Raw genomic sequence first — 12,935 nt, forward strand, 5'->3', positions numbered from 1 at the left:
TTCCAAGTGACAGGCATAGGTACAGGTAATCTAAAATTCCTTTGTTCAAAGCATCAGCTGTAAAAAATGTGTAAACCTATAAATTAAGCATCTCAGACTGTGAGATTACTGAAGTATTTGTTAGTGAACTGAACTGACAAACTACTAGATTAAATGTCTTGAAGGATTATGTGAGCCGTGTGGAAAGGCAAGCATAATTCTAGCCTATGTGACAAGCTTTGTGTAGATTGTAGATTCCCCAAATCAATGGGGAAAAGAAAACCAGGGGCAGACACACAGAAGTACCAACAAGCACAAGTGCAGATCCAACCACTCTGATAACTTAATATGCTTGTAATTTACTCACAGAGCTGGCACGATAAAGGGAGCCACAAGACCAATGCCTGATCTTCCGACAGATATTGAACATATCATCATAAATTTTCCAGAGTAAAAATCACTCCCAAACAATTAGATTTTTTTCTTTTCTGACACGGACTACAGCAGTCTGGTGGAAAAGTATGTTTACTATTTGCTAAGGAGACATTTCAAAATAGAAACGAGACTGATATTACCTTAATAGAACTGAAGGTCAAACAGATGGAAACATTTGTTCTTTAAATAAGAGGTAGGAGAAGATCTTGACCTCAGGCTTATTTATAATTTAAGTAATCATTTAATGGGACACTTCTCGTTCATCATGTCTCAGACCATCCCTTCCATTACACTTCCCTCATATTTTTATTCAACTTCATAACTGTCTACCAAAAAGAAAGTGTATCTAAAAATGTTGAAACATTTAAGTCTCCTTTTAAAAAGTGCTTTCTTCCAAGCAGAAGGAGAGATTTAGCCAGCCAGTTCAACCACAATCAGAAACCTTTGTTCAAGTATAAGGAGAAAGGTACAGGGCAGGATGATTTGAAACTAGGCCAGACAGACATAATCCAGATCTGCTTTATTATCTTTTAGTTTTGTCTTATGTAGTAGGGTGATAACCTTTAATTAGTATTGAGATTTGCAGTTAGATGTTCAACACTTAACTGTTTTTTCATTAGTCTATAGAAGTATTTAGTTTGTTGAATTCTTAACACCTTGACAGTACTCTGGTTTTTTTCAATAACATGTATGTCTGAAGTCAACATCACCATGTCCATATCAGGAACATGCTGAAATTAGAGCCCTCGGTATAGCCAAACACAGGCCAATTTCCTAGTGGAGATAACAAAAGCTGCCCAAACACACAAAAGCACACCATAATTTCATATAAATACAGTTTATGTAAAGTCATCCTCAAAACCCATCTGTAATTAGAATTCTCCAAAGTAATGAACTTTTCCTAGGAAACGAAAATAGAAACTTCTCTACACTAATTGCTAAAACTGGGCCCAGTTTCTAACATAAGTGTATTACTGTGATTTTTCCAATAACAAACATGAGACAAGGTGTTTTTAAAAGCAACATGTCTCGTCATTATCGGACAAATAACTGTCATAAAAAAATAGATTCCTTAGGCTGCTTTTCCAGTCTTAAGTTCAGAGTCTGAGGATTCACAACCAACAAAAAATTAAAATACCGCATATTGTTCCTTAATTAAACATCAGTCTGTAGATTATACTATTGCCTGCAGCAGTGTTTGTTACAGGACTTCTGATCAAAACAGCAAGGGAGAAAAATGTCAAATTCACTACTTAAGCTATAGAAAGATGACTTTTACCCTGGGAGACAAGACTACAATTCAAAATTCCTAACTACTAGTTACAAGATCCATATGAAACAAAAGAATCATTTCTGTGCATGCACAGTTATGCTGAATATTCAAAAAATCAAGGTGTGGGAAAAGGAATTAGAAATCTATATTGACACATAAACACAAAGGGAGATGTAGGAAAAAGTTTTTTTCACCCAAAGAATTAAATTAAATTCCTGATACCCTTTTCATTCATAAAAAAATTGCTATTTATTCCTAAAATGTCCCATAGGACTTTGTCAGAATTGTGGCATATGGCTATTGTGTTACTTTTAAAAGAAAACCTGAAAGATGTACATTTCTCTGTTAAAACTGGCCCCAACAAATTTTAATATTTTTTCTTGTTCATAAAGTAAAAGTGTCTTCTATCACATGAGATGTAAAACTCTTGCAAGAATTTTCTTAACAGCTCAGTAATTTCAACTTCTGCTGACTTTCTATAAAGAATTTGTACCAGTAGTCCTGGTAGTTCATATAGATACTTTATGCTTGTACGAAGTCCACTCTCTGCATTGCAGGTTTTAGTTATCCAGAAAAAAATTTAACAATTCTGTTCATAAGAAAGTACACAGTTTTAGTAATTTACTGTAGTACGATGCACAGATTTTTCGCTCAGTGAAAATCTGTAAGGGTTTAATCTGAAACTAATGCAGAACTTCAGCTGAAAAACTTCAAATAAAATCAATGAGCAGCACAAAACTGGAAGAACCATACTGTCAATAGTGAGGGGAAGGCTCACTTGTAATCATAAAATGCCATAAAAAGAAATGCACGAGTTCTGAATAATCACATGACAATATTATTTACACTTTGAATTAGCACAAGTTTGTCCACTCAAACTGTTGCCTCAGATTCCATTTATATTATCTGCTCTGTCTTTGCAGGATCAATAATTTGTTTTGTGACAAGCAACATGTCTAGCGTTTATGAAGAAGACTTGCACTTTTATGAAATAGGCACTTAAACAGTAGCAAGAAAGAGACAGCTCATTTCAGACAGCACACATTCACAACATAATAAAAGATTTAGCTTGCTTCACTCATAATCAGAACAGAACTTTATAATAACTAATAGTAATTAAAGAGGGAAGTGATATCATAAGTACCACAAGTACAGAAATACAATACAGTATTTCTTAAGAAGTCTAAACTCCAGAAAGAAAAGTGACAGTGTTTATCACGTAGTTCCTGAGAACTGGTTTGTCACTGAATTGAGTATCTTCCTCTTATTCCTGCAAAGTCCAAAAAACAAATTTAAAAAGATAAACTTAAAATCTAAATCTAAATGTATTTTCTGAATCTGGTAATGCACATTTCTAAGAGGTTTCATTCTCCAATAATCCTTTCCATTATCAGAAATTTTATTCCGTACACAATGAAAACCCCAGAATGCAACAACTACCTTGTGAAGCGTAACTTTAAAGTCAAGAAGATACCTGACAGTATTTCACTGAAACCATTTTGTCTGCAAACAACTTGCATGACTTCATTGGAATATAATTGGAGACTTGTAAAATATGTTATTTAGGAGTATTTAAAGATGCAATTTCACATTGCATTCAATCTCTTCTGACTGTGGGCTGGAACCGAAAGATGCCACCACCTGCACATTACTATTTTTCACAGTGCAGTATTTGGTGCTAATGAGTAAAGAGTGAAAACTAATCAAGTAATTTCAGTCTTCCATCACTTACACAAAGCAACATCATGCAGCATCAAGCCTACCAGACTCAACACAAGGTAGGCCATGAGAATGAGCTGTAGGAGCCAGAAGGGCATGGGTAACAGCCCACCACTACACTGCATTAAATGACATATGAAAGTGAGCCAAAAGAGCATACACATTGTTCTGCCTGTGAAATACACATTGGCTTTTTCCTAATCTCATCAGCAGATGAAGGTCATTCAGTTCAAGACAGATTCAATTTAGCTTTTACAAGGCATTAAGCTACTGAACTGCTGAATAAACCTATAGGAAATATATGAGGGATCAAATATAAAAGTTGCTTATTTAAATACCCCTTATCAAATGTACTGCCTTACCAATGATGAAAAAAATTTTATGCCATTAAGAACAAAACAAGTATTATTCAGTATATCTGAGATTCTTCCGAATGACTGTATCTAGTAATTGTATTTATGAAAATAATTTTACCTGAAAAACAGAGTATTCAGAATCAGCTTCCTGAAAAGAAAGGAAAGAGAAATTGAGGAATGGAAATGCCAAACAATAAAAAGAACCAAAAAAAAAAAAAAAAAAGGAATTATACTCTGTGACCACCTCATTTTGCACAAACATTTTATTTCTGACACATATATCCAAACTTCCATTTTATTACATTACCTCAACTTACACACATTATGAAGCTAATCAAGTGTTTTACACAATGAAAGGAGATTTGCAGTAAGTACATTTTTCAGGTAACTTCTTTGTTCTTGCTTCTGCTGGATCATGTTGGCCAAACTGTAGATCAGCATTACAGAGTTATTAAACCGAAAAATGGTACATTTAAAAAAAAAAAAGAAAAGAACAGAAAAACTCAGAAGATGTAAGCAAATCTCTCAGAAGTTCATCAGGTTATTAGGCCACAGGGTTCAGAATGCCTGTGTAATAAAATCCATCTTTGTGCATTTTTGTTAGCTGCTAATGGTGATCTCACTGACATCACTGAAGTACATAAAAGACAATTTCTGCACATGCTGGTTTTTTTTTTACTTTTATTATGGAAATTATGTATTTATTGTATTCTGGACAGTAATGCTGTAAGTGAATAAACATCAAACTAATGGCTTATTGCACCATCCAATAAACAAAAGGAAAACTATCCAATGTACAAGCCAAAAAGCAGGAACTTGCATCTTGCTTGAAAACTTGAGGTAAAAGTGAGTAAATACTAACAACAGAAAATATAGGTTTATCATCATTTATTGTATAATTATCAAGTTTATATAATTTTTCAACTATCCTTCAGGGATTCTACTGCTCACTTCCAAGGACTGGGGAGGAATTTTTCCTCTCTAACATATTAGCTTTAGGGGGAAAGACAAGGAAGGTGGGAGCTAGATGTTACTTTCTCTAAATCACTATTAGCCTTTTGTAGAGTCAGATCTTTTCTGTTCCTGGAGGTAGTGGAAAATTTCTTACATATCTGGCCTTCTGTAAATCTACCAGTTAAGCCAGTTATATTAGATTGAATATAGAACCTCAGAGTAATTCAGACTAGAAAGGGTATTTGGGAGGTCTCTAGTCCAAAGCCCTGCTCCAAGCAATGTCAGCTATGAGGTCAGTTGAGGTTGCTCAGAGCTCTGTCCAGTCGGGTCCTGAAAACTTCCAAGGACAGAGACTGCACAATGCCCCTGTGCAACCTGCTCCACTGCCTGACTGTTCTTACAGAAGAACGTTCTTCCTTATATCAAGCCAAAGCCTCCTTCATTTCTATTTACGTTCACTGTCTTTCACTCCACGCACCACTGTGAGGGGCCTAGCTCCATCTTCTCGATAACTCCCCTGTATGTATTAGAAGGCTGCTATCAGACCACACCAAAGCCTTCTCCAAGCCGAAGCACTGCCAGCATGCCGTTAGCTTCCTCTGCAGCCCAGGCACATTGTTGGCTCATGCTTCACCAACAGAATGGTAAGGCCAAGCTTGCTCTTTTCATCTACAGTGTGAGACATAGTTACTTCTTTCAATCTGAGCATCTTTACTCAGTAAATTCCATGACCGCTGGGACCTGAAGCCTGATGATGCTCCCACATCTTCCTTCTGCAGTGTACTGGAATTTCTCTGGCCTTTTAAGGATCATATTTGGAATCACAAACTCGTTCACTGGTGTTTGAATGCATAACACAGCTTATAAACTGAGTATTCTGTGGAAGTAAATGTTAATTTCAGCTGTCTGTGATGTACCTGGGCTTGACATAGGCACTGAAACTGCCTTTTTTATTTTAGATGTATGATTAAATAAGCTCCAAGTTCTTTTAATATGTTGTTTTATTTATAGTATTAGTCTTCTAAAAATTAAACTGTTCTAGCTTAAATAAGTAATAAAGGACACGGAGATATTTCAGCTTGCATTTTATTCACCCATTGTGTCCGAGTGTTCCAGCACATATGGTGTACTGGAAAACGGTTTAAGAGCAGTAGGTGATCTTCCATACCATATGTGCTACAGTAACTAATGAGGACAAGGTTAGGACTATTACATCAACACTTGCCTTGATGTTACAGATGTGTATCTTACTTCAGGCACCGTGCATTAGTTTAAAAAATAATCTAAAAATAAAACAAATTTGCTTATGTAGGAGCATTCATATTACTAAAAATTTCAGAAATAACAACCCTCATCACTTTGGAAAAAAAGTAGTTGACCAATAATACTTACTAAAAACACTGTGCTCTCATAATGGTAGGTGATAGTATGCATTGTTCATACATCCTAATATATCGTTTCAGAATTTGACAAGTAATTTAAGATTTTAAATAACCCTAAAGAGGTGATAGAACCCTCCCATTAAACACAAGACTGGAACAACAAAAACTAACATTAAAATATGATCTATTTTAGCATGGGTGGATCTAGCGTTGCTACTAATGCAAGTAATCCACTGGAACTAGATTCCGAATAAAGATTTCTTTGAGAGGATTAACAAATAGCATTGCCCTGTAAGCTTGTTTCTCAAAACAAAAGGTCAAATTTATTCTTCATTTACACGTATAAAGCTCCTTTGAAATTAATAAGATTGTAAAAGCAATGAAGGAAGGATTTAACCCAGATCTCTAAATCCACTGAGGGCATTTTAAAATTAAAGTTAATGTGTAAAGTCAGTTTATTTGAAGACTAAAAATATTTAGAAAAACTAAGTCTTCTGATGCTTATAGCCTACAAAACAGAATGAAACAAAATAACATAAAATATTCTAAAAAAAGCTTCATTCTATAATTAATTTCAGGTAAGTATGGCTTAATACATGCATAATACTAAAATAAGTATAGTCTGAAAATGCTCTTCAAATAATAAGAGCAGAAACACAGAAAAAACATTACCCAGGAACAATGACTTCAATATACATATTACTAATTTTGATGCACAAACTTAAATCATTACAGTCTCTTGAATGAGTAACTGATTTCAGTTGAAGATGCTTTTTCAAATCAAGTTCCATGTACGTGAACATATCCATGAGAACTTTATTATGACCTTACAAAAACCAGTGTGGAAGTAACAGTAGCTGAAATTTCACTGTGGGAGAGGAAAGGATGAATGAACAAAAGCAAATGCTCATGCTAGAACATTAATCAAGTTAAAGGCAGGCCATCCACTGTCTGTCTATTAATTAATTAATTAGGCAATTTTTAATTTTATCATTAAACTACAGCAGGCCTCATAAATCAGTGCTGGTTATTGCCTTGAATCTGACATATGGAACACAAAGAAGAGTAATCAGATTAGGTAACTAATCAGGATCATCAACAGAGACAGCCCTGGATTGTATTTCCTCTAGGTCATGCTATTACTATAAACATAGAAGACAACGCCTGTTTACTTACAATAGGAAATAATTAAACTGAACATCAGTGCTTTATGCGTTTGTGTGCCTAAATGCTAGTCCTAGAAAAGTATCTATCCTGAGACAAGATTGTCAACACAGAAGTAAATTCCATCAATAAAATTTATATTCCTAATTCTTAATTGAAGAAATGCGCAGGACATTTAAAAAAAAAATAATTTCAGTCTTCCATAAAAATCTAACTCAGTAGTTAGATTTTTTAATAGTTAAATATGTTAAACTTTAAAAATGTAAATTTAATAGTTCAATATGTAAATAAGTTAACAATAGTTAAATTGTTCTTCTATCAAAATGTTCAGCACATTACATTCACTAAAAACTCTTCAGGAAAACATAATTGATTTTAAAATGTGTTCTTTATGAATTCAAGTTTATAACAGCATAGCATCTGATACTGCCACATAAGAAAATTCCTGACTCATGCTCAGTTGGCTAAAAGGTCAACACTGCTCCTTAAAAACCTCCTGGGGCTTATTGCATCTGCTGACAGAATACAAAAAGAGTTATACACCAATTAAGTTAGTTTCTAAACATATGTAACTATTGATTCAATCATCAATAAAGTTATTTTTGAGACTTCCAGATAATCTTTTACCATTTTCTTAAAGAACTTCTTAAATATCATTACATTTGTGATGAAAACATAATCTGAATACTACGCTATATGTACAGAGAGTGGTAAATTAAGAGATATATCAAGAAGTACTGGTCCAGAAATCTTATTACCTTTATTAAGTGTGACTGGCAAAAATGCTTACTTTAAGGCTAATGTAGAAAGCTGATTTCAGCTGCCCATAGTTTTGTGACAGCGTTGTGGATGCAATGGAACAGGAGTGGTGCCATCAGTTAGCAGACCAGCTGACAGCTGGGAAAAATGGACAGGCTTTCAGACAAGCAAAATCATCTCTTTCAGGCATGAAAATACTCCCAGATTATGCACTGTCAGTCTCTTCCTTTTAGTTATTGTTACATTACATGTCTTAGAAGGGAGAAGGCTAGTTACCTGAGCATGAAAAAGTTCTGACCTGTAACAGTCACAGTTTAACTCAATCATTCCTGAGAATCTCTTTAAAAAGATACCATCTCCTGTGGCTTTGTTTATGTCACATCCTAATGCACACTGTTCAGAGAAGTGAGTCCCTGAACAGTGACCAAGGCTACTGTTCTTTTAAGATCCTTCTCTCCCTGGTTGCAGGGTTGAGAGGCACATGCTTAGCAGAATATGGGACAAGAGGATGAGAACAGATGGCACAGTGATTACAGCAGTTGAATATTCCCTTGTGCTGCACAGCAGCTCACTTAATCCAAACTTTCCCTCAGTCTTGTCATTCATCTGTTTGCCTTCCTGGAGCCAAACATGACATATCTTGGGCCTGATCTGCAGAAGTGCTCCCATTAAGGGTTTGACCATTAAATGTTTTAGAATTGCTGTGTGCTTTTTAAGCATAATACATGGGTTAGGTACCAAAAATGATACTTAATTTTAGATATTTCTCCAGATCACATGAAAATACTACTAATGTAAGTCACAGATGGAAGACAGCACCATTTTCTGGTAGGCAGCTGAAGAAGACAGAAAAAAAAGTTCAATCAAAATATTTAGAACCACTGATTTCATTAACATGCCACCTTCACAAGTAACACAGACTCCAGGTATTAACAGCCAATCTGCCCGAGAATGGTCTTGGACTCTTAACTAACTTTTAAAAAAAAGTAATCTTAGATCACTTTTCTAGTACTCTCAACTGTAGTAACTGATATGCTACCATTAGAATAAATACAAAATAATGTAAAATAGTATTAGACTAGGCACACCAGGAGAATTAAGTAATGCACATCACTTATTTCAGCTCCAATTACCTAGCGTTCAGCCTTGGAGTTTAGTATCTTTCGAAAGTTTTATAAAAATGTTTCCATTAAATGCAAAGTATACATGCTGCAATACACAAATACGATTTCCTTTTTTGTTCTGTTGTATTAAGTAGGTTCAAAATAGTTTGTAAGATAATTAGAAATTGTTTAACAGATTTCACATGTAAGATTTTGTGTGTTGAGTTAATTTGAGTTTGGTTCAAGTTGCAGTCTTGAAACTTATCTAACCAATATTCTGGTTTCTCCAACCTGCTGTATCAAAATAAACAGGTGGTATAAATAATGCTACATCTTCTCTGCCAGGAGCTGGGCTCTTTGTCTGGACTAAGAGAGGAATGATGGAAGAAAATTGTGTCACCGTTACATTATACACTATAAAGTACAGTACACTCCATGATCCTTCTGAAGAATCATGCTGAATTGCCACTTAATAACAACCTTTCCATTTATTTTGTTTTTAAAAAAACCTCTAAACTTCACTTATATAAAGTACTTAGAGGAAAACCCACTTGCTGGTGTCTGCAAACTGGCAATGTGCTTTACTTGAACACTGCTCTATGAAATAGTTTCAAAGAAAGACTGAAACATTGTTCCATGCTCTTTTAAAGGATTGAAGAGGAAGACTGATATTTTCCAAGCTGAAGTAGATAATTTTTTATTACTTTTAAAAGTCATTAATTCCTGCTTAAAAAGAGCTCTTAATAAGGCTTCCTCAAGGAGATTACACAGGACAAGACCCAAATATTTCAAGACTGCTTCTACAGAAAGCAAAGACATTTCTTTTCCATCTAAACTTTCAGGTAGGTTTGAAATACGCTGCTGCAGAAGGGTACCTTTTTCACATAAAACTGGGAACAGGAATATAGTTCTGAAACAAATGTACTGAAGTTATAAAGTCCAGTCCTTTTCAGGCAACCATGACCTGGAACTCTTTTCAAAACACTGATAAAACTTGACCTTAAAAGTCAGAGACTTCATATAGGACCTCCTCTAAGAGCTTGTGATTTGATGTAGTGTAGACACCATTCATATACTCATCATCCACTGTTTCTCAAAGCATAATTATCTTAAATGGTTTCACTCTTCCATTTTTATAAGATGAAGCTTACAGGCTGGCATGATCACTTCAAAGATTAAATTAAGTGATCAATTTTTGTTCCAACTTTATATAGTATTTGGAAAAACTCTCATAGTGCTGGTATGTAAGGTCTGGGTTCTCTAAACAGAATGCTTTATCTAAGCTTTATCTAAGAAAACAATTCAATTTATATACTGTTTGTAGCATGTGTGGTCAATATTTAGAAGAAATTGGGAAAACCAAATGGAATCTCCATACTCTCATTGCTGTTTCGCTATTTTCCTCCTAAACCGTTTTCCCAGCCTTGTACACCACCTACTCCTTACCCCACTTCAACAAGTTCCCCATTGCAACTGGAAACTGCCCAGCAGAAGTCTGGAGTTGCCAAGTGTAACAAAACAGTTTTATACTTGAGCTCCAGCACACAGCAGCAAAGCAGTTGTCTTTATATTATTATGTTGAGACCATTGACTAGAAAACATTTTACTAATTAAAAAATTTATTAATGAAGAGCAACAGAGCACTATGACGTTTACAACTCATATTTACTGTTATTATCTGTCTCAAAAGCTTCCATCACAAACCAAGTGCTGTACTTCCATATGCAAAGTTACATGTATCAAGACCCAATAATGTAAATACACATAAATGAAACAGGACTTGCATAGAACTAATACTCAATCCCATTTAGTGTCCAGGACCAATTTTCTTGGAATGTCTTATCTGCTAAAAATTTTTCGGCTGATCGCTCGTTAGTGCCTTACAGCATATAACATAAACAAAAGCATCTTTTAAATATCTATTTTGAACCAGTTTAAACAATTATTGTGCTTTGCATATACACAATTGTGTGACTGTGCCCCTTGCTTTGATTCTTTTGTGAAAAGAACTGACTTGAAGATTCTTAAAATATGTAGCTATAGGATGCTTTGAAATACTAATTTACTGTCAAGTATTTATGGTGAAGATAAAATCCATTCAATTACTGTTTTCCAAATATAGCAGTAAAAACGTTTACATGCATACAAATATTAATTCAGAAACAATATTCCCAAACCCTTACTTCTTAGAAAAGTGTGAGAAAATACGTAGGTATTGAACAATAATACATGGCCAACACTCCTGCAGGCTTTGCAGCCGGAGAACGAGCAGAGAGGCAGGGGAACGCCTTCGGTCCCGGGTAGCCCCGTGCAGGGGCACAGCCAAAGCGGGCGTTTCTCAGCCTTGGCGGTTCAGCCCACACAGCCCCTGTGACACTGAACACCTGCGCACAACCAGCAGCGGCAGGCAGCCCTGATGGTTATTCACTCCTGGCTTTTCCTCCTTTCACTCCACAGATCTCAGGTGAGGTAACGCTCCTGCTGCGGGGAGGCCAGCCCCCGCCGCTGTCCCGGCTGCACCCCCGGCGGCACCGGGTACCCGCCGCGCTCCCCCGGCGGGGCGGGGGCTGCCGGGCCGTGAGGAGCTGCCCCCGGCCCGCGGTCAGGAGGGGCGCGGGGAGCCCGGTGAGAAGATGCGGCCCGGCCCGGCCCTCCCGGGCCGCTGGTGGCGTATCACGCCGCCCCTCGCCGGCGGAGCAACAGGCAGCGGGGCAGTCCCGTGTGCTCGCCCCGTCGGGCGGCCGGGCCGGGCCGCCGCCGAGCGACGCCACCGCCTCCCGCCCCGGCCGGCCGGGCCCGCGGCCTCCCAGCCCGGCCCGCGCTACCTGTCCGCCGGGCGGCCCCTCCAGCAGCTGCGCGCAGAGATCCGAGCACTGCCGGAACTTCCTCCGCCTGAAGCAGCTCCAGGCCTGGAACAGCGGCTCCAGCTCCAGCCCCATCCCGCCGGCAGCAGCTCGAGCTGGGCCCCGGCGCCTCCCGGCCCGGGGCGGGGCGCGGGCGGCCCTCTGCTGCCGCGGGACCGGCAGGCTCCGCCTCGGCCTGGCCGGGCCTGCGCGCCGCGCCGGGAGGCGCCGGGCGGCCCGTGGGACCGGGCTCCGCGGGGCCCTGCGGCCGGGCCCGGACAGCCGCGGCCCGACTCCAGCCAGGGGCTGCGGCACCGCGCCTGGGCCGAACCCTGCCCGCAGGAGCCTCCCGCGGGCTGGTGCGTGGATGACCGAGAGTAGCGGCTGGCCTGTGACGCTGGGAACGGCAGCCGTCAAATAACCCCGCTGGTTTTACCTGTGTCCCATGATTTGCAGCCTCCCAGTTGCCAGGAATGAGGTTAAACATTCTGTGGACATCCAAAACTTTTTTTTTTACATGCCTTTCTTTTGGCCACCTTTTGCTCCTCTTCCTGGTCTGTTGAGACTTTTATTCCACTGCCAAGCCAGTGTACTGGCCTCGTACTCTTTCCCCTGTTGCTCTGCCTGGGTCTTACCTTTTTGGTTGGTTGGTTGGTTGTTGTTGGGATTTTTTTGTTGTTGTTTGTTTAATGTGTGGCTTCTGTGTCTCTGATGGGAACTGCAAGCTCAAAGAAAATGCCAATGATGAGGGGTAATGACTGAAAGCATGAGTAGGAGACTTGCCCTGCTGAATAGGTAGTAAAACTGGTGCAAAGATTATGAAGGGCCATTTCGAACTGGAATATATGCCTAAACAAGAGGATACAGTCATTGAATCCTTATTCGAGTAAAATGTCCTTTAGAGTCATGGGAGTCCTGGCTGAGGAAAGTACAGACTGCTGCAAACAACACTTTTCAGTCTTGCAGAC

The 12,935-nt window shown here is 38.4% G+C and overlaps 1 protein-coding gene across 2 annotated transcripts in view; it reads right to left on the minus strand.

The window, feature by feature from the left end:
• The window catches only part of TTC8 (tetratricopeptide repeat domain 8), a 44,578-nt gene extending 32,431 nt beyond the window's left edge, over positions 1-12,147 (minus strand). Inside the window, exons 1-2 of one of the 2 annotated variants that reach the window (XM_037394724.1) lie at positions 11,950-12,147; positions 3,881-3,910 (exon numbers count right to left, since the gene is read on the minus strand). In XM_037394724.1, coding sequence (XP_037250621.1) covers positions 3,881-3,910; positions 11,950-12,063 — 144 coding nt within the window. In that variant the 5' untranslated portion in view covers positions 12,064-12,147. The remainder of the gene's footprint in view (positions 1-3,880; positions 3,911-11,949) is intronic. The other variant, XM_037394725.1, reaches the window with a different exon arrangement.
• Positions 12,148-12,935: the final 788 nt, after the last annotated feature.

Source organism: Falco rusticolus, chromosome 7, assembly GCF_015220075.1.
Source record: "Falco rusticolus isolate bFalRus1 chromosome 7, bFalRus1.pri, whole genome shotgun sequence".
Lineage (NCBI taxonomy): Eukaryota > Metazoa > Chordata > Aves > Falconiformes > Falconidae > Falco > Falco rusticolus.